The 26760-nt window shown below is 39.4% G+C and overlaps 3 protein-coding genes across 4 annotated transcripts; 2 read left to right on the top strand and 1 right to left on the bottom strand.

Moving 5' to 3' along the window:
* Nucleotides 1-6274: 6274 nt before the first annotated feature.
* mrpl39 (mitochondrial ribosomal protein L39) lies at nucleotides 6275-11468 on the top strand. The gene is made up of 10 exons (XM_027005607.2): nucleotides 6275-6457; nucleotides 6825-7031; nucleotides 7571-7710; nucleotides 7922-8021; nucleotides 8133-8200; nucleotides 8435-8547; nucleotides 9250-9315; nucleotides 9499-9652; nucleotides 11163-11210; nucleotides 11316-11468. Exons 1-10 carry the CDS (start codon nucleotides 6421-6423, stop codon nucleotides 11391-11393), a joined length of 1011 nt encoding a protein of 336 aa, XP_026861408.2. The 5' UTR covers nucleotides 6275-6420; the 3' UTR covers nucleotides 11394-11468.
* Nucleotides 11469-13259: 1791 nt separating this feature from the next.
* On the top strand, nucleotides 13260-23948 carry jam2a (junctional adhesion molecule 2a). Of its 2 annotated transcripts, XM_035535061.1 has the most exons (11): nucleotides 13261-13598; nucleotides 19086-19151; nucleotides 19274-19384; nucleotides 19607-19756; nucleotides 19910-20097; nucleotides 20526-20628; nucleotides 20861-20968; nucleotides 21105-21117; nucleotides 21653-21724; nucleotides 22301-22334; nucleotides 23128-23948. In XM_035535061.1, the coding sequence occupies exons 1-11, from the start codon at nucleotides 13556-13558 to the stop codon at nucleotides 23164-23166; spliced, it is 927 nt and encodes a 308-aa protein (XP_035390954.1). In that variant the 5' UTR covers nucleotides 13261-13555; the 3' UTR covers nucleotides 23167-23948. The 2 variants fall into 2 exon arrangements, with proteins under 2 accessions (XP_035390955.1, XP_035390954.1); XM_035535062.1 differs by lacking the exon at nucleotides 21653-21724 and having other exon boundaries at nucleotides 13260-13598.
* Nucleotides 23949-24085: 137 nt separating this feature from the next.
* atp5pf (ATP synthase peripheral stalk subunit F6) lies at nucleotides 24086-25937 on the bottom strand. The gene is made up of 4 exons (XM_027005628.2): nucleotides 25831-25937; nucleotides 25133-25303; nucleotides 24828-24952; nucleotides 24086-24189 (listed from the first exon to the last, which is right to left on the bottom strand). The coding sequence occupies exons 2-4, from the start codon at nucleotides 25300-25302 to the stop codon at nucleotides 24161-24163; spliced, it is 324 nt and encodes a 107-aa protein (XP_026861429.1). The 5' UTR covers nucleotide 25303; nucleotides 25831-25937; the 3' UTR covers nucleotides 24086-24160.
* Between the last annotated feature and the right edge of the window lie 823 nt (nucleotides 25938-26760).

Here is a 26760-nt window from a genome sequence, read left to right as displayed (position 1 = left end):
GATGCAAAGTAATTTTTGTAGTAATTGTAATGGTAAGTGATAACTGGTAATTATGGGGCCTATGAGTGACACTATGTTCAGATGCAGCAGAGAGACATCTGTAGGTTCAGACATTCTTCACTCTTTTTACTACATTGTGTCATATTAGTTTCAATATATTTACTGAATAATTCACAGTAGCTAATGAAAAATATGCTTTAACTAAATAATGAGTATGGAGTTTGAAGTTAAAAAACATTTTTAAATGCCATGATAGTTCTGTGTCATAAATCAAGAGACATGCCCTCAAAATAGTTCAGTTTCAGTGTTTTGTTGAAAAAGTACATGTCATTTCCTGATGGTGTGAAGGACATTTAATTAGTCTAACCGTTGTTAAATCAGTCGGCCAGTTTTGCGAAAGAAACCGCTCATCTGCATAATTCTCTGCAAGAAACCATTACCTAGTACGGATGTAAAGAATGATGGTTTAACCTGTCGCTTAGAACTCTGTTCAGCATCCTTCATCAACATCAGTACACGCAGAGTGTTTGAAGAGCAGCAGTGCCAGAAACTGAAACTGCGGTCAAACCAGACAAATTGCCATTAAATGGTTTTCTTTAGTTAGTACATTTAAAGTGGATAAATCCTAAGAGATTAAATCAATACTATTAAATGTGCGAACTGAATCATGGTGTATTATACATATAGCTGAACACACTCCACTGATATTTACTTCACTTTTTAGTTAATTAATTTTCTTAATTTCTTAATTTTCTCTTTAAAAACATGTTTTCGCTTCATCATAATGGATGATAAAATGTAGATTGATGGGTGAAAATGGCAATTATACCCATTCAAAATCAAATCCACAACACAGTGTGTGCCAAAAGGGATCTGAATATTTTATGAATGTACTACAGTAAAACAGTTTGCAACAATTGACATTAAAGAACAGAAAGCAGGACAGAAGTTTTGAAGTAGATCATTTGAGGTCAAGGTGAACACGTGAGCACACTGTGGTCTCAACAACAGTTATTCAAACTCAGACTGAAAAGCAATGATTGACTCATGGCAACTGAAATCTTATACCTCTCACCATCGTTATAAGAAACGAAATGTATTTTACTGAGTTTACAAACCTAGTTATTCATTTTCTGCTTAACTGTCATTAGCATATGCAATCAAGTGATTGATTAACACCAGCCATTGTCCACTGCAGTGATGTCACTTTCTATACAGTAGGACTTCTCAAATTACCATCCGTGTGTATGGTTTTTTTCCTGGAATTTTTTAGGAATCAAATGTTTTGCTTTGTCTGCTGCGAAGTTCATTTTCATGTTGCCATCATCACAGTGATGACATCTTTTCAATGATTTTGTTCCTCCAGGGCACTCATAATAGTAACAAACAGCTACAAAGAAACATTTAAGACAATTTAAACATTTATTAAACTGCTTTAAATGTGTTAGACAATGTGATCCTATGATTGTGAATATATTACAAATGACAACCCATCTCATATGAATGGTTAGCTTATGGGAGCCAACAGCTACTGGGTTGGTTTAATGTTTGTAACTTTTCTTCATGTAAACCTTCATTCATGAAAAAACACAGTGAAACCGTCCTTCTTTATTGTGAAATTGGATTATGTTCATTGCTAACATGTGTCTTAAATCTTATTTTACAATTACAGACTCCTCAGAGGTTGTGTTTGGTTTTTTTAGATTTTGTTCAGGATCACTGAAGCTATGAAATGTGTAGTTGTGAGAGGAGTGTTAACCATTACTTTTACAGTTTTAGATTACTAATTTTAATGGACTTCTACTTTTACAGTAGATTTTATTACACATTATAGCAATAAACATACTGAGAAATGGGGGTTTTCTCAAAGAGAAAATGGCCTGAATTTATTTCATTCCTGCAGTAAAATGGAGACTTCTAACCATTTTAATGTTGAGAATGAAAACAAACATTCTTTACAGACATTCTGAATTAGTTAAGAGTGATAGTTTCATTTAGATGAAATCAGCGCCCATTTACTTTCCCCACTACCCTGGGGATTTCAGATGAGTCATCCTGTCAAATATATAAAGCCATTATATAGGGATGTATTTTTTAGACCTGCTCACCAAGCGACTGCGTGTGTGGGGTGGGGAGGGGGGACAGAGAGAGAGAAACACAAAGAGAGAGTGAATCTGTGAACTAGAATGTGAACTGCTTTACTGGACGAACTTAATGGAATGGAATACCAGGTGGACATTTAGTGATGATGAACGCAGACATGCTGGGAGAACAGAAGAGCCATTTTTGCCCTGGAGAAACATGCCCACAGAGAACATTTGCGAATGCTGGGCACCATGAGGAAGGAAGTGAGTCTGAGGAGGTAAATGTAGCTTAACTCTGTGGTTTTTTTTTTTTTTTTTAGCATTTCCTTGACTGATGTTTCAACCAGATTATAAAGTTTCGTGAGCTTTGGTTAATTTTAAACACAGGTGCTGCCATCACTAATAAAGGCTTGAGGTTAACAGCAAAATATAAAGCAGTTGTTAGCATTTGGCTTTTCCGGACAGCTAGTTAAAGCAAGAAACCAGCACCATTCAGACCTGTTTACAATAGAACATCCTCAGTTGAAGAAGAACCCGATGTTAAAAAAAAAATGCTAAAAACATAACATCACCTTGCTGATTAGCTGGTGAGCATTGAAGAAAGCCTTACGTCAACTGGGAGATGACTCAGTGTTACCAACATTTAAAGGTCACTTTACATATGGATTGTTACTCCTCTTTACAGGAAGAATGTGAAGGTGGGGGCAAACCGAAACTGCACTTATGCATGTAACGAACAGACGTCACTTTCCACAACGCTTTATGTTTCATACCCAGAGTCCTGATCTGCATTCAGTTCAAGCGTTCTTTCACAGAAAATAGTTTAGTACCTGTGTCTTTGATATGTAACCACACAGTTCTTGTTTATCAGTTTATGATTTAATACATGGCATCTTCCTTTGTTTTGTGGGAATAGTATAGAAAGAAATGGTTGCTGGCAAATACCCTGTTCTTCTCTGATGTACCAGGCGTCCTATATTTGTAGGCAGAATACAAATAAGTTCTCTATAAGTTACCATAACATGTACTGCTTTTTCTTTACCCGTAGGTGGCACTGTTGACAGACTTTCGATGCCGCTGCCGACCTGTTCAGTTCAGGTTTAATGCTAATCGTGATAGGGGTTGTGTTTACGTGAACACCTATGCTGTTAGCATTATCCCTGCGCTGGTGAGTTTGCGTCACATCATGGAGAACACGTGTGAAAAAGACTCTTTTTCAGAAACATAGGAATTCGGTATTTTGAGTGTTTTTCTGGTTTATTTTGAAAGAGCACTCTGATTTGGATGCAAACACAAACCATTCTTTTTCTCTCTTCCATCTCTCGTTTTTTTTCTCTCTCTCTGTTTGTCTGTTGTTCTGCCTCTGCCGAGCTGTCTGTCTGTCTACATACATACATAGATGTTGTGTTAATGCTGTTCATGACTGGAGTTGTGAGAACAGCACTCACTCCAGCTTGGTAGCATTCACACATTCAGAAGCCAGCCAGATTCATTAAACACAGACTGCACAATATTTTCCGTTAGTTAGTTGTTAATATTTATGTAATATGGTGCGACATGGACAGTTACGACAATTGTGTGAATTGTCTGTTTAAAACATATGGGATCTTATGAGCATAAAAAGCATGCATGATCTTTAAATAAATAAAATGAATCATGTGATTTTTCTAATGGCAAAACAGTAAAACCTCGTCTTCATTCTTTCATTGTTTTAATGATTTTTGTGGGAATTAAACAGTACAAAATAACTTTGCTTTCAGTTTCATTTCGGCTTCAGTTAATACTACTTTATTAGAAAAATGAACGGGAAGAATGGGTTTTAAACTGGAAGAACTTGTATTAAAATTTGTACTTGGTACCAAGCTGAAGGATACAAAAAAGTAGCAGAAGCAGTCAAGGAGCAAAAAGTAACTTACTTCCATTTTTTGTTAGATGTCTCAATAGTGTTAGAATAGTTCAGTAGTAATAATTGTAAAGAGTTTCTGGTAGCATTCTGTTTGTGGATAAAAAAAAAAAAAAGGGAAACATCAGAAATGAAGTGGACTGGCTTATGTATTTTGACCAATCAACAGGTGTTTCTCATGAAAGAGGAACTGGCACGCATGACCCTTCTTTAAGAACAAATAGGTCCACTGTCAGATTAACAAGTTAACAGTTGATGGACCTTGTCTGTAGCTCGTCACTGACCTATATTTACCTTTTTAAAACTATATTAAAATAATATTTAAGCACATATCTTTGGACGCATTATAAAAGGTCTGGCTTGTCAGACCTGCAGTGTGCAGCGAAGTATCCACACTTTTAATAATTTAAAAAGAGGCCTCAAAATGACACTACCATTTAAATGAGTAAGAAATGTGCATTTTATTTTTAATTTTTCGATTTAACTGTATATTGTCCCATAATGACATATCTTTAAAAATTGCGCATCAATAAAATGGATGGATAGAGTCAAAGAGAAGCAGAAAGTGCCATTTACTTTTGTTTCTTAATTCCATAATTAAAAAAAAAAAACAACTACATTTATTGTATCCTAGCAAAAGTAACTCAATATAAAGACTTGAGAACTTGTTGTAACGTTGAGCGGTAAGAAGGCGGACGCATGTACGGAGAAGAGCGGGATTTATGGGCAAATCCAAAATCAGAGTCGTTATAACGGTTCAGGGTCATAGAGCCGACACGGAGAGTACGGGGATACATGACTAAACAAACACACAAAAACAACAACAAAAAAAGTACACGAAAGCAAACAGGGGGATCAGGCTATAACAAAAGACTAGGGAAAACTCGGGGCTAAGGCTAGGAGAATAAACAAATACGATGATTCAAATATACATAAACTGAGGCAAGAAACAAGCACAGCCACATAAACACATTCAAATGAGCAGAAAAACACTGGGATCAAGACAGGATTTAAATACATGAACTTAACAAGCCTAGAAACGAGGGACAAGTATGGAAAATGAAACTACGGAATGGAACTAAGGTACACAAAACAGGGAAAAACACAGAACACGGAATCTGGGTCATGACACTGGTAGAAATTAGGGGTGGGACTCGATTAAAAAATTTATCTAATTAATTAGAAGCTTTGTAATTAATTAATCGAATTAATTAATCTTCACAATAACCTGTTTTACTTCCCTTTCCTCATCATACAGCTGCTGGATTTTTTTCGACATTGTCTTTCTGGACGGCAGTTCGTAACTTGCATCAGCTGACACAATTTGCAGCGTCTCTTGTAACCCTTTATCTTCGACCACAGAGAGCGGTCTACAGTCCACAGCAATCGCCAGTGAATTGGTCAGTTTGTCTGACGTGGACTTTGACATTTTGTTTCTTAATGTGAACCCCGACATGTGGTCGAGTGTTGACTGGCGACACTGTTTGCTCGTACTAGGAATACTATCACATTTAGCAGTTAAGTTAACATTACTGACCTGTGCGCTAGCCCCAACATGTTTTGCGTTGAAGTGGTAACGAAGAGTGAAAGTGCTCCTGTGATATTTCCAGCATAAAGTGCAAATAACAACATTTTTGTTTGTACTTCCATCTGGAAGTTTCTTGTATTTAAATTTCCCATCCACCAGCGTAGCCTCTTCCGTCATCTCCATCATGCTCATCACATTGTGCGTCAATATAATCTGTATGCCTGGAACTCGTGCACTGAGAAACGTTCCACGGTGCAAAAGTGTGATTAAAATGCGTTAATTTTTTTAATTCGTTATTTTCCCTGTAATAAATTAATTGAAATTAGCGCGTTAAAGTCCCACCCCTAGTAGAAATACATATTTCTAAAATCCTTTAGATGGTTGACAGAAAGCTGCAGGAATCGTGGCATAACGTAACCATGTAGCCTGATCTAGTCTTCGTGTCTATGTATTTAGTAACAGTTGTTATTATTGGTTATTAATGAATAACAATTAATAACTAATTATAACAAAGAATGTAAGTTTCAGGATTTCTTGCAAAACCTTGTGCATGAATCTGACCTCCAAAACGCCTTTAAACTAAATGTCCACACGAAATTGAACAGCTAAAGCTTATGCGAAAGTTTAAAATATAAGTAATGTCTATAAGCACGTTCCTTTTGTCTGTTATTACTCTTTTTTGCACGAAAGGAGTGCCGGTACTAATTCGGAACATAAAGACTGTGTGGACACGGAGTTATTATAACGGTGGACCTTCAGCGGAAGTCGAAGCATGGACCTTGCTGTGCGTTGCTAACTAGCTGGCTGGATACTCAGCTGTATTAGTTTCTTTTGTAAAATTAATATTTTTTTTTATTATACCCAACTGTTCCAAACACCAGTGAGCTCGAGCAGCTTTAAGAGCTATGGCATGTCGTAAAGTTTGCCAAATGGTCCAGCGCCGTAAGTCTCTCCTAATTTCAGTCGCGCGCAAATGTGATTGCCCAGGCTGCTGACCTTGGCTTAGTTAATGCATTTCTAGTAAGCGTAGACAGTATCTCTTTCACATTTGAATTTGCACTGACATATTCATATTTATGTGTTATGTGAAATGTTACGTAACATTCACTTTTGATATTTGGTTTGAATTACGAGGTGCCCCTGTTATTGAAGTTGTCTAGTTAGCTGGCTAGGTACCTTGTTGTCACTTGTGCTTCAGTACCGACAGTTGACTACCAACATAGCTAGATATTGCTGTCTAGGTTAAGCAAAAGGTTAAGCATATTCATGTATTTTCAGTAGCATAATTTCATATGGTGCTTTCTCGCAGGTCTGGCATCTAGCGCAGCAGCTGAGCGTCTGTCAGCGGCAGAGCTACGCAGCTGGCGGAGCGCTCTGTTTTCCAAAGAGCAGAATCGTCAGCGGTCCCTCTACCCACGCATAGAGAAGATAGAGGTGGCCATGCAGGGGCCTGGACTCCAGGGGACGCGTCTGGTTATGAACAAGGGGGTGTCTACCCCGCACAGCTGTGCAAAGCGTGAGTAAACGTTTACATTAGCTTTTTTTGCGGTTTGCCCCACGTCAAAGTGCATCCTTATGTTTGTTGTGTGGAATTTTTTAACATTTACATTTGTAAGTAAAATCAGTAATGTTGTATGCAGCATGAGAGAACATGGATTTGTCATATTTGATTTGAATAACCATCACCAGCGTCTTCTATGCAGTAAGATACAAATAAAACACAGGTGCTTTGATTTGGCCATTCTTAGTGGTAACTGCTGGGAGGGGATTAGAATTGTGTTTATTTAACAGTAGTATTCTCAAAACTTGGGTGTTTTTACATTCGCGGTATTTGTCAAATGCTCTTGTCCAGAGTGATTTACATGTTTATCAAGGTGAGAGTATGCACTCCTTGGGAATGACTTTTGTATTACTTGCACCTTGCTTTACCTGCTCTACCAGAACATTGGACAGTTGCACAATTTGAGGTATTTTATTAGTTTAGTTTAATTCTCTCTCTCTCTCTCTCTCTCTCTCTCTCTCTCTCTCTCGCTCTCATTCCTTCTTTCCCGTCAGACCTGACGGAGTGGCATGTGTCCAGTGCAGCTCTCGCCCTGGTTGACGGTGAGCTGTGGCACTTGCATCGACCCCTCACCCGCTCCTGCATCCTCCGCCTCCTCACATTCAAAGATGTCGACCCTCAACTCGTCAACCAGGTCTGTTGGCAACATCTCTGCGAATGAGCTATCTCGACCATGGAACCATTCGATTCAAGCTGAAACTCATAGTCAGTGATGAGACTTATTGTAGAGAAAACAGTTATGCATCCACACAGCACTTTTTTTTTAAGGTACATGATGGATCCATTCCTGTTCCGTCCTGATAAATTGAGGTGTGTGTGTGTGTGTGTGTGTGTGTATGTGGTAGGCATTTTGGCGCTCCTGTGCATCCTTGCTGGGCCAGGTGCTTGACGATGCCTTTAAAGAGGAATACAGCGTGGAGTTGCTGAATGTTCTGGAAGTGCCAGGTGTAGAATCACAGTCACAGAGTGACTGCCATCTTCATGTCTCCTACTGCGCATCCACATGCAAAGCCTGATGTTAGCTTATATGCCTGTTTTGCCTTGCTTTGTCTTTAGTCTCTGCGGGTGCCTTCTGCTGTGATCTGGTGCTGGACCCTCGCCTCGATTCCTGGAGCCCCTCAGAGGTCAGTCTGCTCATCCCTTATATGCAAGGGTTAACCAAGAGTATGTTTTATGAGTCCTGTTTTAATAGGGATATTAAAAAGAAAGTGGCATTTGCATCTCATTTACATTTTTGATATGTGCTATTGATTATATTGCTGCAAGAAATGGCTACAGCTTAATACAGTCTGTTCTTCACAACTGCATGTGGGAATTGTTTTGGTGCATTTCTGTAACGGGCACGGCCTGACCCCCAGGAGAACCTGCGCTCCTTAACCCGTGATGCTCAGCAGCTCATTCATAAAGACTTGCCCTGGGAGCCTCTGGAGGTGGCACCCCCTGTAGCTCTGGAGATCTTCTCCCACAGCAGGTACTACTTTCACTCTGAGTAGGGGCCAGTTAGGACACACGGTGCTGTATCCTTCTTGCTTTAAGGTGGCTGGCTTAATTTAGTGAATGGGACAGTATAACGTGGATGTACAGCACCATTGCAAATGAGTACTGCTCTTTAAGTACAGGTCAAAGGTTTTTAACCAGAGAAGTAAATTGTCACCAAAGTTTTATGCATTTGGTGCCACTTTCTGATGTATGGTGCTAGCCAGTTAGATTCAGAGGTATGGAATTCACAAAATTCCTCATGTTCATCTCTGAGTTGCAGAAGAATATCTCTTTCATTATCTCAGTTTATGCAGTTATGGAAACAAAATGACCTGTTACTGAAACAGTGACTGTTGATAGCCATTTGATATTTCATAGATGATTTCATTGAGGCTGTTCTATCTTGAGTAAAGACTGTTAAATTTTCATCCTTTTTGCTTTTGATTATGTATTTTTCACATTTTAGCTAGTAAAAAAATATTTGTGATATTTGTAATGCTATCTTGAGTTTGAGAAAGGCGCTATATAAATGCAACTTGATGATGATGATGATAATAATAATCCATGCAACACAGAGATTGCAGATATGCAAAGATAATTTCGTGACCGTGTTTAATTGAAAAGAAAAGCTTCCTCCTATGTAAAGCTACTTTACCACATGCCATATAAGTGTAAATATTGTATCACCATTCAGATGTAAACAAGAAGAAGTGGAGGAAATCGCTGCTCATAGTCCTAATGGCGTAGTGTCCCTATACAGGTCAGTGCACAGACACAGACACACACACACACACACACAGAGTGTACCATACATGTGTCTCCAAATGTACCCATATTCATAAATGCTCCAACATATCCTCATGTACATCACTAATTTTCTGAGCGCTCATATCCGAGCCAAACAAATCATCTATCTCTGATATGATGTCCTGCTGTCTTCCAGGTGTGGGCAGCATGTGATGCTGTCTGGTGGCCCCCTGGTGGCCAGAACAGGTCTGTGCTGTCAGTATGAGGTAACAGCACTCCATGCAGTGGGAGAAGGGCAGTGGGGCTTACAGCGCAGGGCTCAAGGACTCTCACTGCCTGTGAACCTTACGGTAATGAGAAACAGTGGTGGTGGATGTGAGTGAGTGAATGGGACTTTAAGCAAAGAAAGGCAGGCTTATGTATGTAGCACATTTTATACATGAGGCAATTCAAGGTATATAGAGAGAGAGATATATATATATATATATATATATATATATATATATATATATATATATATATATATATATATATATATAAAATTTGAATAATGAAATTAATTAAAAAGATGGAAATAAAATGGAATAAAAGACTTATAAAAGTTAAAAGTGTAATACTTAGACTGAGGCAGAAATAAAGTGTGCAAGATCAATTATAGGCACAGGAAAACAAAGGTTTCTAACCTGGATTTAAACATTGAAATTGGGGCACATCTAAGTTCTGAAAGTTGGTTCCAGTTGTGCATGGAGTTAAATCTAAATGCTACTTCAGCATGTTTAGTTGGAATTCTGAGCTTCATTAGCTCACCCATATCAATGAATCTAAGAGACCTACTAGACTTACACTCTTTAAGCTTACTGGTAGTGTACTACAGAAGTGTATTCTGGATTTCAGCATTTTGGATCTGCTGTAGCTCTTGAATGTTTGTTTGTGAACTCCAGTTTAGATGGGGTTAAAGTAGTCAACCCAGCTAGACATGAAGACATGCATGAGGTCTTGTTGGAACATTTAAGCCTTTGATTCTAATGATGTTTTTAAGATAGTTGAAGGCTGTGGTGAAGGCATTTTTGGTCAGTGTTTGATAATGAAGGTGAGATTTGAGTGTGTTAGAACTCTGTGATTTCTGACTAGGTCTTTAATTTTTAGATCCTTGGATTCTAGATGTGCACTAATTTTGACAGTCCTCTCTAATTCCAGATGTCATAACCTCTGTTTTGTCTTATTTTCATTGAAGGAATTCTGTTTCATGCAGTATGTAGACCAGGATTGTCTATTGGACCAGAATTGTGTATCTGTGTCCATGTGCTAAGGGATGATGTAGAATTAGGCCTGATGGGAGCATATACAGATTGAATAAAAGTGAGCTCCAAACATGGACCAGAATTGTGTATCTGTGTCCATGTGCTAAGGAATGATGTAGAATTAGGCCTGATGGGAGCATATGCAGATTGAATAAAAGTGGAATGAGAAATGTTCCCAAGTCATCCTGTCAGATTCATAATTGCTAAAAAAAAAGGTTCGGAGGAAGTAAAGTTTGTGTTTTCTCAGAGTAAAGTTTTGTCTTTTCTGTTATATACTGAAAAAAATGCCAGCTTTTTCACTACTTTTAAACTTTTATACTACTGAAAAAGGTTTCATAATTCTTGTTACTGTAGTGTGAATGGCCTACACAGGTGCTTTTATTACAAAATGTCCCTTGCTATTCATCTCATTTGTTTTCTTGTTTATACTGATTCAGAATTGCATAAATTACAATGTTGACTCCACTGTCCCAAAATATTTAGCAATACAGGCAGGTATCTAATTACCCATGAAGATGGGTCTCGTTAACCTGTATTTCTTTTCTTCCATTTTCTAAAGGCTCATCATACAGTGTGGAGAAGGCTGAGGCAAAGAGCTGAGAAACTGGTAAGACGTCACACTGGGTAAATACGTGGACCTGTAACCCATCAGCAACCTGTTCCACTCTTAAGACCGCTTCGTGCTGTCCTATTGGCTGCTTCTGTTTTGCAGGTGGAAATGCCCTCATCTGCAGACAGTGAACCTGTGACCACACCGCAAACTCCAGAAGCCATTCCCCCTTCTTCTTAGTGACTTGCAATCATCAATCCTAGTGCAAATAACTTTGTATCATATTGTTCAATAAAGCGCATGCCAAGCTGTAAATGTTGGTTTTAGTGCGCTGATTTGAAGTACATGTCTACTGTGCAGTGGGGAAAATATGAAAGTTTTGATTGGTTGTGTTTTGACAACCAAGTTCAACCAAACGTCTTCCATAACTAATTTGTTGATAACATCAGCACATGAGATCATGTAACATGAAACCCATGGGGGGGGGGGGGGGGTCATATGTGTGTGATTAGAGAAGAGCATCAGTAGGGTGTGTTGGTGTATTGCATGTCCAGCCATGTCAGCTGGAGGTATGTGAGAAAGCAAGAGTGTAAGTAAGTGGTCAGCACTTTGGCTGGGCAGAGACAAAGGCTGTGTTGTGTGACTGTCATGGTCACAGCAACTGCCATGTCTGTCATTTCAGGACAGGTGCAAGGAGCACTGCCCAAGGATTTAAATACCACGCCAGATGACAAGTTGCCATTCCATAATTATATTAATCCATCACACATCTAAAACCTTTTGTAGCTGCATTTTACGTTCGGACCAACGGCGTCTTCTGCTTTGTCATAAAATACCCGGGCTGTCATAATTTAGTTTAGTTTCGTTTAGTTTATTATAACGCGCTTCTGCGTGAAGAGAGTCGATTTTACTCTAGGCAGTTTAATGTGCTGCATGCTTGCGCTGTATGGATCTATAGCACAGCTGTTCTCTCCGCTCAAACTTTACCCCTCGCGTTACCCCAACAGCCGCGGGCGCGTAAAAAGATCCGGCCATTCCCTCCTCGAGACAAATGGGTTGCTTTTGCTTGTTATCGGGCCAGCAGAGATGTTTTTGACCGTGCCCGCATATACCACCAGTACCACCCTCTGTGCATAAGAGCGCCAAACACGATCACAGTGTTATGACATCCATCGTTACCAGTTTCGGTTGTGCACCAAGAGTGATGTGAGCAATACGCGCTTTCTTGCGCTAATTTATCATAACTCACCGACATTTACCGACTTCGAGCACTCACCTGCAGCATAGTTTACTATAAAAGCGATTTTACACGATTTATTAGTTTGTATTGTTCTGTCCGTTATTGTTTGATATGGTCTGGTTTCGATTACATTTGTATTATGTAATTAGCCTACACATTAACATAAAGTCAAAAGATGCTGCATGTAGTTTTAACAGATGGGCGTCGTTCGGGTTTCGTAAGTAGTTTCGAAGGAATAATCTGCTTTAGAACGTGACAAAGCGAACTTTAGTTCACCTCTGTGCCTTCAAAAATCTCAACATTTCAGCAACATGACTGTGGCGTCACATGAATATGATAGCAAATAAGCGGATAATTTTGGTATTTCACAAAAGCAGGCTCTAATCCTTTCGAAGTATGAAAAGAAAAAATGAATTAGCATTGAAAGACCTTTTCATAGGATCTTGACACGGGGGGGGGGGGGGGAACAAAACTATTCGGGGGGTCCTATTTTGCTTGATCAATTTAGTTGCATTCCAATGTATTCGTATTGTTAATTTTATAGGTTTATGCACATCCTTCGCTTTCTTTGACTCTGTGAGCCGCAAACGCGTATTATTATTATTATTATTATTATTATTATTATTGGTTATTATTGTAGTAGTAGTAGTAGTAGTAGTAGTATCGTTATAACATTTATTATTATTATTTAAAATCATATACATTTGTCTTGTACTTTCACGATTGTGTTTGTACTTTCAATCGATAATAACAGTAGAAACGTATTGTCGTGCGCTTCGAGGACAGTGCGGAGCGCTCTTGGAAATTCCCTTTTTGCCTTTCGCTCTTTCGCAGCTTGCCTATTACACCAGAGAGGACAGGTAAAACCAACGGGGCACCATTGAAGATAAATTACGCGTTTCAGCCATGCTAGAACCATTATGCCAAAGAAAACGCGAAGCGCAGCACTCAGGGTGAGACGCAAGAATGCGCACGTACGTGACGCAAGAAAGCGCAAGTCGCGCTTCTGATTAAAGGACGCCCCTGGTGTAAACACAGACGCCTATTAGGAGATCAACATATCGTTGTGAACTCTTACTTGGACTGGGCCGGACTTTCATTGTCCTGTTGTGCTTCAAGGGTTAACAGGCTAATTGCGAATCTGCAATTAAATTAGGTCAAAATGCTTCTTTTTCTTCTCGTGGTTTTACCGCTGTTGATGCAAAGTGAGTACTTTGCCCCATTTTTATCTTCTTCGGGTTTATTGTCTAATTTGGGAATGGGATTAGGCTACTTGTGTGTGTGTGTGTGTGTGTGTGTGTGTGTGTGTGTGTGTGTGTTTTGGGACGGTGTTTAGGGAAAAGCAGAGCAGGTATTCTAGTAGCAGTTATTCAGGAGACATCATCTAAAATCCTAAACACAGTACAGAAAAGTTTGATTGTTCTCGCGCCGTTTCCATTTGTAAGTACATGTTTAGAATGCAGTAATCTGGAACAATCGTATAAAGAAAATTATACTACATAATATTGCTGCCATCGCACGCATTTTTGATAAAGGGTATAGATTATCTCAAGTTTTTCATGTGGGTAAAAACGATTTGGGGCGCGAAGGACAGCACAGATAAAGGAAAACGGGTGTATTGCGGTCTCACACACACGACCTCAAAAAATTACATTTACCTGACATGCTGACAACTTCCATTCCCGTTATCACAGGACCGCGAATCAATTTTGGCAAAAGGAAAAGAGCAGTCGAGTTTATCTACGAAAAAAAAAAGAACGCTTTATAACAGTGGTCTTAGTTGATGGCTGTCTGTGATGCTGTCAGTACGTGATTGATTGCGATCAAAGCTGACCTTATCAGTCAGTTTTTAATTTTTATTTATTTATTGTTGTTTGTTATTCTTGTGGTGTGCATTCTAATCACAATGCAATATCAGGCGATGACGTTTTTTTTTTTTTTGGTGCTGTCTTATAATGGTTCTAAAGCTTAAGAAACTGGTAATGCCTTTTGTTATGGTAGTTCTGGCAGTGCTTGGCTGATTATGCTTTGTTTGTGGGGTCTCTACATCTGGGTTGTGATCTTTATATGAGCCCTTTCATTTTTATTGTTTAGGACGGTGTGATGTGTTTGAAACTCAGTGTTCAGTTTTTATGCTCTGATTATTACAAGTGTGATAGAGATAAAGTGGTTTACTGTTGAATTGTTTGGTTTGTGTGTGTGTGTGTGTGTGAGTGTGTGTGTGTGAGTGTGTGTGTGTGTGAGTGTGTGTGAGTGTGTGTGTGTGTGAGTGTGTGTGTGTGTGTGTGTGAGTGTGTGTGTGTGTGTGTGAGTGTGTGTGTGTGTGAGTGTGTGTGTGAGTGTGTGTGAGTGTGTGTGTGTGAGTGTGTGTGTGTGTGCGCGTGTGTGAGTGTGTGCGTGTGTGAGTGTGTGTGTGTGTGAGTGTGTGTGTGAGTGTGTGTGAGTGTGTGTGTGTGTGAGTGTGTGTGTGTGTGTGTGCGTGTGTGAGTGTGTGTGTGTGAGTGTGAGTGTGTGTGTGTGTGAGTGTGTGAGTGCGTGTGTGTGTGTGTGTGTGTGTGTGTGTGTGAGTGTGTGAGTGTGTGTGTGAGTGTGTGTGTGTGTGTGTGTGTGTGTGTGTGTGAGTGTGTGTGTGTGTGAGAGAGTGAGTGTGTGTGTGAAGGTGGGGCTCTCTGTGCCAGAGTCACCCGGCTGAGCCAGCTGTTCCCTCTGGGCAGTGCAGAATTACATGCACAGAGAAGCTTTGTTCTCTCTTTCTCTCTCTGTATCTCTCTCTTTCTCTCTCTCTCACTCTGTCTATCTCTCTCTCTGCCCCTCTCTCTTTCTCTCTCTCTCACTCTGTCTATCTCTCTCTCTATATCTCTCTCTTTCTCTCTCTCTCACTCTGTCTATCTCACTCTCTGCCCCTCTCTCTTTCTCTCTCTCTCACTCTGTCTATCTCTCTCTCTGCCCCTCTCTCTTTCTCTCTCTCTCACTCTGTCTATCTCTCTCTCTGTATCTCTCTCTTTCTCTCTCTCTCACTCTGTCTATCTCTCTCTCTGCCCCTCTCTCTTTCTCTCTCTCTCACTCTGTCTATCTCTCTCTCTGTATCTCTCTTTCACACACACACCACTCACAAATGCCACACTTGTCAACTTGAATTCAAACAGGTTTCCTTCCACTTGCTTTATGACTTATACATGAATATTTTAAATTTTCAATGACAAAGTATTTCCATCTGATTGAAAAATTAAAGGTTATCTATATTTGACATAAATGTTACTGCAGTATAGAATACAGTCTAAGTCCACTAACATCAAAATCCAATTTAGAATGCATAGAGTCTATAGAGATCAGATTAACAAATGGACAAATTAATCTCTGCTGTCAGACAGTATTAAATGGCTACCACAACCTAATAAAACCCTTATAATTCAGCTCCTCACAGTTTTTGACAGCTGCATACACTGCCTGGCCAAAAAAAAGGTCACCACCTGGATTTAACTAAGCAAATAGGTAAGAGCCTCCCATTGGATAATTACTGCATGGGTGTTTATGTTTCAGTTGGCAACAAGTTATTTAACCCTAACTGATGCAGTGAGTAGCTTCTCATTTGTTAAACAACCATGTCGAAAGACACATCCTGTGGTCATGGAAAAGATGTTAATCTGTTTCAGAAGGGTTAAATTATTGGCATGCATAAAACAGAGAAAACATCTAAGGAGATTGCTGAAACTTCTAAAATCGGGTTAAGAACTGTCCAATGCATTGTGCAGGATATATTAAATATCCTTTAGGATTTTCATAGGTTGCTTGTTTTCATGGAGCCAGTCATGTACATGGAAGAATGTTTCCAGAGCTTTAACTCTGTGACCTTATCCATCACTGCAAGCAATGTGCAAACTATTACTTTGCTCCCAGCATGTTTCTATGCTGACTTAGTTCTTTCAGTGCCTTTGGTGTGACAGGAGTGTGTGGGTGTGTGTGTGTGTGTGTGTGTGTGTGGACACACGTGCGGGTGTGTATGCGTGGAGGGCTGTCACAGTTTAAACGGTAACATTGGGAGGATGTGTGGACGGCACCTCAGACTTGTTCTCACTGCTTTCTTATCAGACTGCGCTGAGTTCTCTGGATGGCTTCCATCAAAGTAGACACAGCCAGGCCTTGTGTCTCATTTGTGTCTCATTTGCCTCTCCCCTCTCACCTTTGCCCCAGCCAGCGTTGGTAACAATGGTCCTCAGTAGGAAAGTGAGGTGATAACATGCTTGCTGCAAGGCCGTGCTGGTCGCACAGCTGTGCTGATAAAGTGCGTGGAGGGAATTCACTTTGCTTCAGTTCTGAGACCAGTTTTGAGGGTCAATGTTATTATATATATAAATTATATATAGGCTGGTCCTAGAACAGTTCAAAATGGAAACCTTTGCCTATAATGCAGGTGATGATGGGATTAGGAGAAAGGCAGGCCTGAGGTGTGTAACAGGTGAGAAATCTGTGCTCTGCTACATATGCCTCTATATCTCAGAGAATGTCACTACACTGTAATAACACAGATACTGGAAAAATTTGGAACAGTTCTCATTTGCTCTGTATCTTCTATTTTTGCCACACTTATGGAATATAGCTGATATGTAGGTGTCTGTGGTGAAACATTCAGTCCACAATGGCACATGTGCATTTAGGTCAGTTGGTAAAAGTTTACAGTTGTGCCGTGCAACTTGCAGTGAGAATCCAAGTCTCTCCTGCAGGTCTCAAACTACTGCTTTTGCTGAAATGAAGAATGACCTTGTTTTAAAAAGGGGTTTTTTTTGCAAATATGCTTTCCTTTTTTGTTTAAACTGTGTAATTAAATATAATCTATATAGAATGCGTGATGGTGATATATAAGATATATAGAGCGAGTGTGGTGATTACACTTCTCTATATTACATTATTCTTTACTGACTATATATATATATATATATATATATATATATATATATATATATATATATATATATATATATATATAATGTAAGATGATACATGAGTAATGATGAGCCCAACTACTCATTAACTGTCACATTTTATAGAAGGATATTCTTTGAAAAACTGCATGCTTGACACTGAACACATCAACCTGAGCTTATGAACATCTTCAGATGTGAAATCCATTTCTAGTACCAACTGATCCAACAAGTGCTCCTTTACATGACCTCTGACCTCTGACACTTGCTGTTCAGCACAGATGTCCAATCGAGGGTAAGGGAAGGAAAACCCTGGCTGTCATAGTAGCAGACCCACTCCACACTAGTAGGGTAGTGTCTAGAACTAACAACAGTAGCATTTATGTCTTGTAGATCACTTCCTTAACTGCAAATCCAAAATCTGATTTATTATTAGAGGTACCCAAACTGAATGTGAATGTAACACGAAATACAATGGCCACAATTCTGTTGTGCTGAAAATTGCAGTTGTGAATAGATTTTTGGACTGAAATTGCATCTGCTGGTCTCCACCTAGGAAAATATCATTTAGTGAATGCATCTGCCTGTTTTTCTGTGCTCAAGTTTTTAAACGGTGTTGAAAGTGAGACTGGAGTCAGGAGCAGGAAACAATACCAGAAACTACATGATCTGTCTGTCCATGGATTTACACAGTGTGTCTGGGAGGTTTGGTGGAGTGATGGCTACAAACATTTTCTGAAAGGATGTTGGACTCCTGAAATAGGCTGCACTCTGAACTCATTCAGAAAAAATTTCTTTCAAAAAATTGAAAGAATTGTTTCCTCTAGTCTGATTAAATTTCTGGTGTTTGTAAATAAAGAGCAATAGCCCAACTACAGACAAGGATTAAATCTCACAGTGTTCCCATATATTATGTTGTCCATGACAGTGCTTCTTGTAGTTTCTGAAATAATTTTTTCTTTCTCTATATTCTCCGAAACACTCATGTGCTTCCGTATCTCTAAAGAAGGAGATAGCAATTTATTTCTACAGTTAAATAAATAAATACAGATAAATAGAATTCAACAGAGCTACAATGGTTTGCATGCAGTTTATGTATTATTTATAGTTGCATTTAGAATATTTACATAATATAATTTTGAAGCAAATAAATAATTAATGATGTGATGATGTGGCTTGATGTAATCACTGGCCTTGGGAGAGAAACAGGATGACAAACAATAGTTGTCATGCACGGACACAATCATGAAGAGGAAGGGCTGCACCTGTTTCCTGTTCCTGACAGGAAGTTAGAATTCTGTGTAATGAAAGTTAATCATGCCACTGTTTTCTCAGTATAGAGGTCATAGGTGATATATTTACATCTGATTTATATATATTTTTGGTAGACTGACTTTTTAGAAAACCTTGCCTGTTATGGCTTTGTAATAGGACTGGCCCTTCCTTTTAGGGAAGCAGAGGAAGTTTCCAAACCTAACATTATTTTTGAGTTAATTAGAACTGGGAATCAGGATGTTTGGCTATGAATTGGGTACACACCAACAGGTTATATTTTCACACAAGTACGTCATTATCAAAAGGGTAGCACATTCCTGCACTTTAGTCCACAGCAGTTTTATATCAAGTTAGGAAGTTAGGAAGGAATAGTTAAAACTTAGCAAGTGGTCAATTTGTCAAATCATCAGCCTTTGTGCCAAAAGAACCCAAAAAGTTGTAAAGGCAAACCTGGTGTCGCCATGTGACCAAACCTCCCTCTGATCACCTTACCATCAGGTTTCCCCATTGTGGCAGTCACCGTCACCACCTCCAGACCCAGAGTAGAAGTGCAGGAGAATTCAGGTAAGTGAAATTTGAGGGGCAAACAAGGTACCATATGATATCTACCACGTCTATCTATTCAGTTACCACCAACAGGGGTGGATGATTGGCTAACTTTTGAGTTCCCTTATTTCTCGGTCCAGATGCTGTGCTCTCGTGTGAGTTTAAGACGGAAAAAGATCAAAATCCTCGCATCGAGTGGAAGAAGAAAGATAAGGAAGTGTCCTTTGTTTACTTTAATGGCAATTTCAGAGGTGAGTATTATTTATGACCCACTTCTAAATATGACACTAACTACTGTTCATGCTCCAGTTACAATAAAGGATAAATCCACCAAAACTGGCAGAATTCCACTAATGGGGCCAACACCCATGGAGGACTCTCAGCTTTGGAATGCTACTTGAGAGTGGACTGATATATCCCCATAATCCTCCTATTTTACTTAATTATCCATTCACAGGCTTCTGTCTTCACAGGACCATTTAAGGCACGTGCCAAGATTGAAGGGGCTACGGTAACACTGCGCAAGGTGACACTGAAGGATGCAGGACAGTACCGCTGTGAAGTCAGCGCCCACCTCGACTCAGTCATGCTGGGCGAGACCAACGTCACGCTCAAGGTGTTGGGTAGGGAACCGTTCTCTTCTCCTACTCCCAATTCTTGCTCAACAGTTTGCTCTTCAGAAAGCCAACTGACACCAGTTAATAGTCATCACATCGCATTGCCATTCCGTGGTTGGTTGTATTCTCATCAGTCCGTCTCTGTTTCTCTGACTACAGTCCCACCACACACCCCAACCTGTGACATCCCCAGCTCAGCACTAACAGCATCACGGGTGGAGCTCCGCTGCAGTGACCAGATCAGCATCCCGCCTGCTGAATACTTCTGGTACAAGGACAGGAAGCCACTGGTACCCCCACGCCAAGCCAATGCCAGTTACACTGTCAACCAGCGCACTGGTGTTCTGGTGAGACTGAAGGATTTGTAATATTTGATTACATCGTGGCATGTATGTTTGCGTGCTGCATATGTTTAAATGAACAACTGAACCATCAAACCATGGGTGTTTAATAAGAATTAGTTCCTTGGTTAAATATGTGTTGCAAAACAAATCCTACTCAGACTTGGAGAGCCATAATGATGGATTAATATTGACAGGCAGAAATAATCCCAATAAATAATAAATACTGTCATATTGACCTGACACTGACATTTAAAAAAAAAACAAAAACACGTAAGAATGTGTACACCCCCCCCACACACACCACCACACATGCACACACACACACACACTAACAACCTTTGCCATGGATGTCAAAAATTTCTTTCTCAACACATTGGACAAATAGATTGGAGAAATTCAGTATGCTGTACCTGTTCCTCTGTTTGGAACAGACTTTTCTAACAGTTACCAGAGCTGACACAGGACAGTACCACTGTGAGGCCAGAAACGGGGTTGGACAGCCAAAAAGCTGTGTAGGAAAGCATATGAATATCGGTGAGTGTATGTTTATGCATATATGTATTCATATAAGTCCTGTAGTGGAAGGTTTTCAGAAACGGTTCATTGAGACACATTAGAGTTAACTAGTCTATATCAAGGTGTCTGTATCCTTGCCAACTGGGTATGATAGATATTCTGGTACCTCTGCTCATTTCCATCTTATTTTTCCATGTGTTGGACTAATGTTCTTTCTCTTTTCCCTCAACCTGACCTTTCTTTTTCCCAGATGACCTAAACATTCCGGCTGTAATAACTGGGATAGTATTAGTGTGTCTGGTCATATCAGTATGCACTCTTGGAGCATGTTATGCCCACCGGCAAGGCTACTTCAGCCGTAAGTTCGCTAGCACGGTTTCCACTGCCTGTGTATGTAGGTCATGACGTGCTTATCAGTACAAGATGAAAATGTATTGACCAATTGTCTTTTCTTTTTATTTCCATGTCTTAATCTTACTATAACGCCGTGGTAGGGCACAGAGGGCGGTAAGAATATTAATTCATTCAAAAACATTGAAGATTGTGTGTGGTTGTATATATGTGTTTGTTGGTTAATGGGGCTCAGCTGTCAAGATAGAGATTTTAGACTTTACATAACCACTAAAATTAGTTTATTCAGAAGTTTAGACATATAGATACCTGGCCTAAGGCCTAAAGAATTCCTATTCTCAGTACACTACTTTTGAACCGGGACATATTGCAGAAATGACTGAGATTGACCAGTGAGACTGGATAAACTTGTTGGCTAACAGCTCTAAGCCTTTGACGTGATTGGATAACTTTAGCATGACTTTGTAGTGTGATTGGCTGACTCTGCCTTGAACTTGTCTTGTGACTGGTGAATATAATTCTACATTTGCATGCAACTAGCTAATCCCTCCATTCCTTGCAAGTGCTGTTATCTTGTCATGAAAGTCACTCACTGGCTCTAACCTCCGTAACCTCCAGCATGACGCACAGTGTGTGCCGTGGCCTCCAGCTGTTAACTCTGAGCTATGAATCCCATGGCACCTTATTGCAGGTCATTCTGGATTCCACAGTGTCATGGAGTGGCTCACATCAGCAGCCAGAACCTCAACAGAACTGAGGACATGTGAGTTAGAGAGAATGACAGAAAGGATCTACTAAACAAATTAAGACACTAGATGATCATTACAGCTGAAGAACAGGATCAGAGTATTAAAACAGTAGTAAAGACTTGATTTACACCAAGGGTTGAAAGTGGTCATGACAGAACCATAGTCACAAGCCACAATATCTTAATCATATCAATATAAACCTGATAAAAGACAAAAAAACAACCACATAATACCCTAAATACAGGCCATGTGTTAGACTGTTCTACATAAACACTGATCAAAGACAGAGTGTGGGGCAGGCTGAAGGACAGCTGGGTGACTGAGACAAATGGCATTAGCTAAGGCCTAATAGTACAGATCAAAGTGTGTGTGTGTGTGTGTGTGACAACAAAAATAATTAACATATACAGACCAGGATTTGTTTTAATTGGAAGATAAAGGAATATTTTATTCTAGAGAAAACTATAAAATTAATGTGTGGATGGTGCCTTTGGCTTTTATTTCTACTTCCTGTAAAATAATAACAATGTTCACAGATTTATTTTAAACTTTCATTTATGATAAAAAGATATCTTTTTGTTATTTCACAGCCCCCATGCTGGCTATGGCCCACCTTCTCAAGACGTGAGTATTAACTGTAAAGTGTCTTGTTTTGTTAATTTGGCTACAAAGCCAAATGATTAAAACTACAAAGGTTTATATATATATATATATATATATATATATATATATATATATATATATATATATATATTATATATATATATATATATATATAGTGGATGTGCACATGTCTTTTCTTACTACAAATGAACAACGAATTGATATTCATTGTTCAAGACATTTTTAACAATGAGCTTCTTTGACTTTTATTCATTCAGCAGTTGATCTTCATTTCCAGTCTTTTAATGGATTTAACTAATTTAAATCTAATTTAGCTGACTTGACTATAACTATTACTATTATATAACTATTATTACTATTAGTATTAGTATTATTAGTAGTAGTAATTCCTGTTCATTTTTTAATTGTAATTTTTTTTTACAGAAATCAGGTTTAGATATATTTTTAGTATTGACCCCATTCTTTAGTATATCATATTACATAATTGCGATATAGGCACTAAAGAATGAACTAACCATATTAGGTCTTAACACAAGATATAATACAACAGTCAAAATGTAGTAACCACCAAAAAATCTAGACATTTTTTTTGGCTGATTCTTCATGACACTTTTGAGATTACTGAATACCTCGTAATACCTCCTACCCAGTGTGGTCACTGGCTGTTTCCGAAAACTCAAATGTTTATTCATAATGACACCAGCTGCACTTATCATGATTTATACTAGTTATTACACTACTTATTACTGACAGATGGCACCATAAATTGGAAACTTACACTGTTGGTTTGCAGAGTCAGGACTTTAAGCACACCCAGTCCTTTATGCTCTGAGAGGCCTTCATGCTCCCTCTGAACACAGTCAGCATCAAAGGCAACATGGGAACCAGAGTGACTGAGCCTCATTGATGCTCTCGCTGCCACCATGGACAGACAGCTTGCCAGGACAGAACGCACATGTTCCCTTCTCCTCTGCTGCTGCTGTGAGGCTCTTCTGACAGTCTTTGAGAACATTTGCATGGTAGTACCATGTGGCACTCAATCACTGAAACTGTATTTTACTACTGTTTTACCACCACCCCACTCCACCCTACCCAGCGGGGGCCAGTGGCTTGCTTTTGTGCTGCACAGTTCAGTTGCCCACTGGCGCCCTCTGCTGGTGTTTTAATACACACAAAGCTGATCACGGGTGGAACACGTAATACTCTTTGGGTTAGTGATCTTCCCAAGTGTGGTAGCATACAGGTCATCTTAAGGTGGCCGTTTGAGCATCTTAATACTATAATGCTTTTCGGAAACTGGGCCCAAACTTCAATTTACATGATATCTGTATTCTTTGTGCCTTAGCAGGGAGACATTCACTGGTTTTGCAAATGAACTGTTTTCAAAAATTAACTCACCATGTTGAGTCTCATCATTTCACCAGTCAGTGCTGCATTGTGACTGGTTAGTTCAAGAGTTGAACGATCTATTATTGGGTGATGTTTATATGAAAATGTGTTTGAACTGTGCCTTTTTTTCATTTTAACTGTGCAGTTATTCTTCTAAATGGAAGCATGGGATATGAAGCAGTGAATGATTTGCTGTACTATTAAAGTTGATTTTTTTTTTTTTTACATTACAGTGCAAATTATTGTGTTTTTCTGATGGCAACAGACTGGAAAACTGCTTTACTTTGAAGGGAGAAATAAATCTAGGTTACATACACCATCAACCATAGACCCAAATAGCCATAATCATGAACACAATGGCATATTTCTAAACCAAGGTCATTTATTAAATATTCACACCAATCATTTAGGAGACAAACACAGGAGCAGAGGGTTTATCACTTAGCCACCTCTTCCAGCTTGGGTTCTGTTGAGGGGAAAAAAAGAGGATGAGGTAACACAGAAAACCCAGCAGATTAAAAGTAAAGTGAAACCCACTGAAGACAGCGACCACTGCGTTAAAGTTACATTATTATGATGTACATTCTGATCAGGAAATAAGAAGTTAACTTTCTTCCCACATATTTTCAAATTCTTTTGTATGTCAAATGTCTCTCCAGGTTTACAGAGATCAACCCATTTCTTTTAGGATAACTGGGCATAAATTTGGCTCTTTTGCTTATCAAAGCAAGATTAAAGTGTTGGCCTTTGTACCATCATCAAGTTATTGCAAATAATGAGAGTAAATAATGTTCATTATGAAATACACCGGTTATGTAGCACTGTGTTCAACACATGATCTTAAATTCTTGTTCACTGCTTACCTGGCCCCACTTTGGACCATGAACTGGATTGTGTTCATTTTATATGTCAATAAGGTGAAACAGCCTTTGAGAACAGAGTTAGTGTTTGTGCTTGCGCTTAATATAAATGTTGTTTTTATTGGGCAAAAAACCAGAGCCCTCTCATAAGATAATGGACACAAGCCTATTTATTGACACAGTCTAACCTATTCCTTTAGACTGTAATACTACTGTACTGTCAAACTGAAAATTGATTACTGACCTGGGAATTTGAAGTCAGGGAACTTTGTAAGGTCTCCATCTCCGTATAACCTTTGTAGTTTTGCAACCTCTTCTGTCAGGTTCTTCTGGTAATTGGGGCCAGCATCAACAACTCCACCTGTGCTCCTTAATATAGGATAAAAGAAAATGCACTGAGGAATCTACTTTAAAAAATTAAGAAACATCATTTTTCCATAAACATGGAGCATAAACTACTGTTCCACTGAGGCAAAAAGTGCCTGAAACAGTAATCATAAGTGAATTGCTTTGCACCAATATTCGTGTGCCTCGGTTGTTTTTACTAACTTGCTCTTGGTGTTGTATTCGCGGATCTTGTCCAGAAACAGTTTCTGTACAGGGTCCAATTCTTTTGCTCGGTTAAACAGCACAGCTGAGATGCCGATATTCCTGCGCAGTGTCACCGTCACTGCTGAGCGGAACAGTGAAGACAGCTGGAAGAGCCGACGGAGCGCCATTCTGACATGAAATAAAGTCAAACGCATTATTTACCGTAAAAAGTAGCAAATTGGATAGACTGTTAATTTTTAAGCTCCCCCTGATAACAATATCAACTGCTAATAAAGCTAACGTTAGCATCGTGGTGGGGCACACCGCATAATTTAACCGTAATTTACTGCCAAGATAGATAACCTAGCTAACCAACAAGCTACCGCCAACACATTTTTTTTCCGCCGCTGTGTCCCATCCCATTAACATAGCAATGATTTACATATCCTACATTTATTCAGACCTGTCAAGGACTTATTTTAACAGGTTATATGAAATGAATTTAGCAATCTCTAGGAACAAAACATGACGGCTAACTAGCTAGGCTTTCATTTTACTTCAATGGCGTAAGATAACAAATCTGAAATGCGCTGCCATAATCCGACACCAAAAACAACCACCTGCATTCCAAAGGAAACTTATACAAAAGTTAGATGTCTAGCTACAATTTCCAGGTACGAGGAACCCTGTAAAAGAAGAACAAACAGCGCAGTCACCTTGCAACTATCCCGCGTCCTCAAAGCAATCAGCGTACACAAGCAATGGCGGCCAGGCCAACCCTCGAGCATTAGGGGTAATTCTCCTTCTTCGTTTTGTTTCTTTCCGATGAGAAGGCGCAGTGCCACCACCTACCGAGCTCCAACGGAGGTAGTCTGCTCACACAGGGCTGCATATCACAATTTTCCCCCGTGGGTTTAAAAAAAAGCTCACATACAGCCGGACTAGCCGACTCATGAAATAGCCATATTCTTGTTTTTAGACGATTCTAATTACCTACGCTTTGCCTCCCCACCCACAGAAATCTATTAACCGTCAATGACTGCTGGCAACACATTTATTTGCCACTCATTTGATTTACAAACACACCCACTCATGGACCACTGTATTAACTACGCCCAAGTTAGCGATACACTTTATAGGTGTAGAGTTACAGTATTGGTACGAATGTGTGTCATCCTGTGCTCCATTTATCGCTCGCTAGTTTCTGACCACTGCACAGCTGAGATATTATTTGGATATCTACCATTCTCAACACTGCCGCGACAACGCCAAAGTTGTGCATGAACACCTCAGCAACGCGGCTGTGCCAACTCCCTCAATCACACCATTACGTAAACTGTCAATGCTGCCTTATCACACAAAAAACATCCAACCAAGAGCGGATCTGTGCTGAGAAACGTAATCAGAGGAAGAACCGACAGCTAAAAACTACTGACGACCACAAATCTCATCTCTAACTGTACACATACAAAGCGTTTCTAACAAATGTTGCCAAGTGTGTGGAGGACTAAAATATAAAATACTGCAAAAAAAATCTTGCTACTTGCACAGGAATTGTAATTTTAGTTATTCTGGATACGTATTTTGGGAAAATAATGGTCTAATTTTTTGCTTTTCACAAGGACAAGCTTTTGTTAGACTTAGCC

This window comes from Electrophorus electricus, chromosome 16 (genome assembly GCF_013358815.1).
Source record: "Electrophorus electricus isolate fEleEle1 chromosome 16, fEleEle1.pri, whole genome shotgun sequence".
NCBI lineage: Eukaryota > Metazoa > Chordata > Actinopteri > Gymnotiformes > Gymnotidae > Electrophorus > Electrophorus electricus.
Note: the sequence above shows the minus strand (reverse complement) of the source record. Positions and strands in the feature narration are given on the sequence as shown.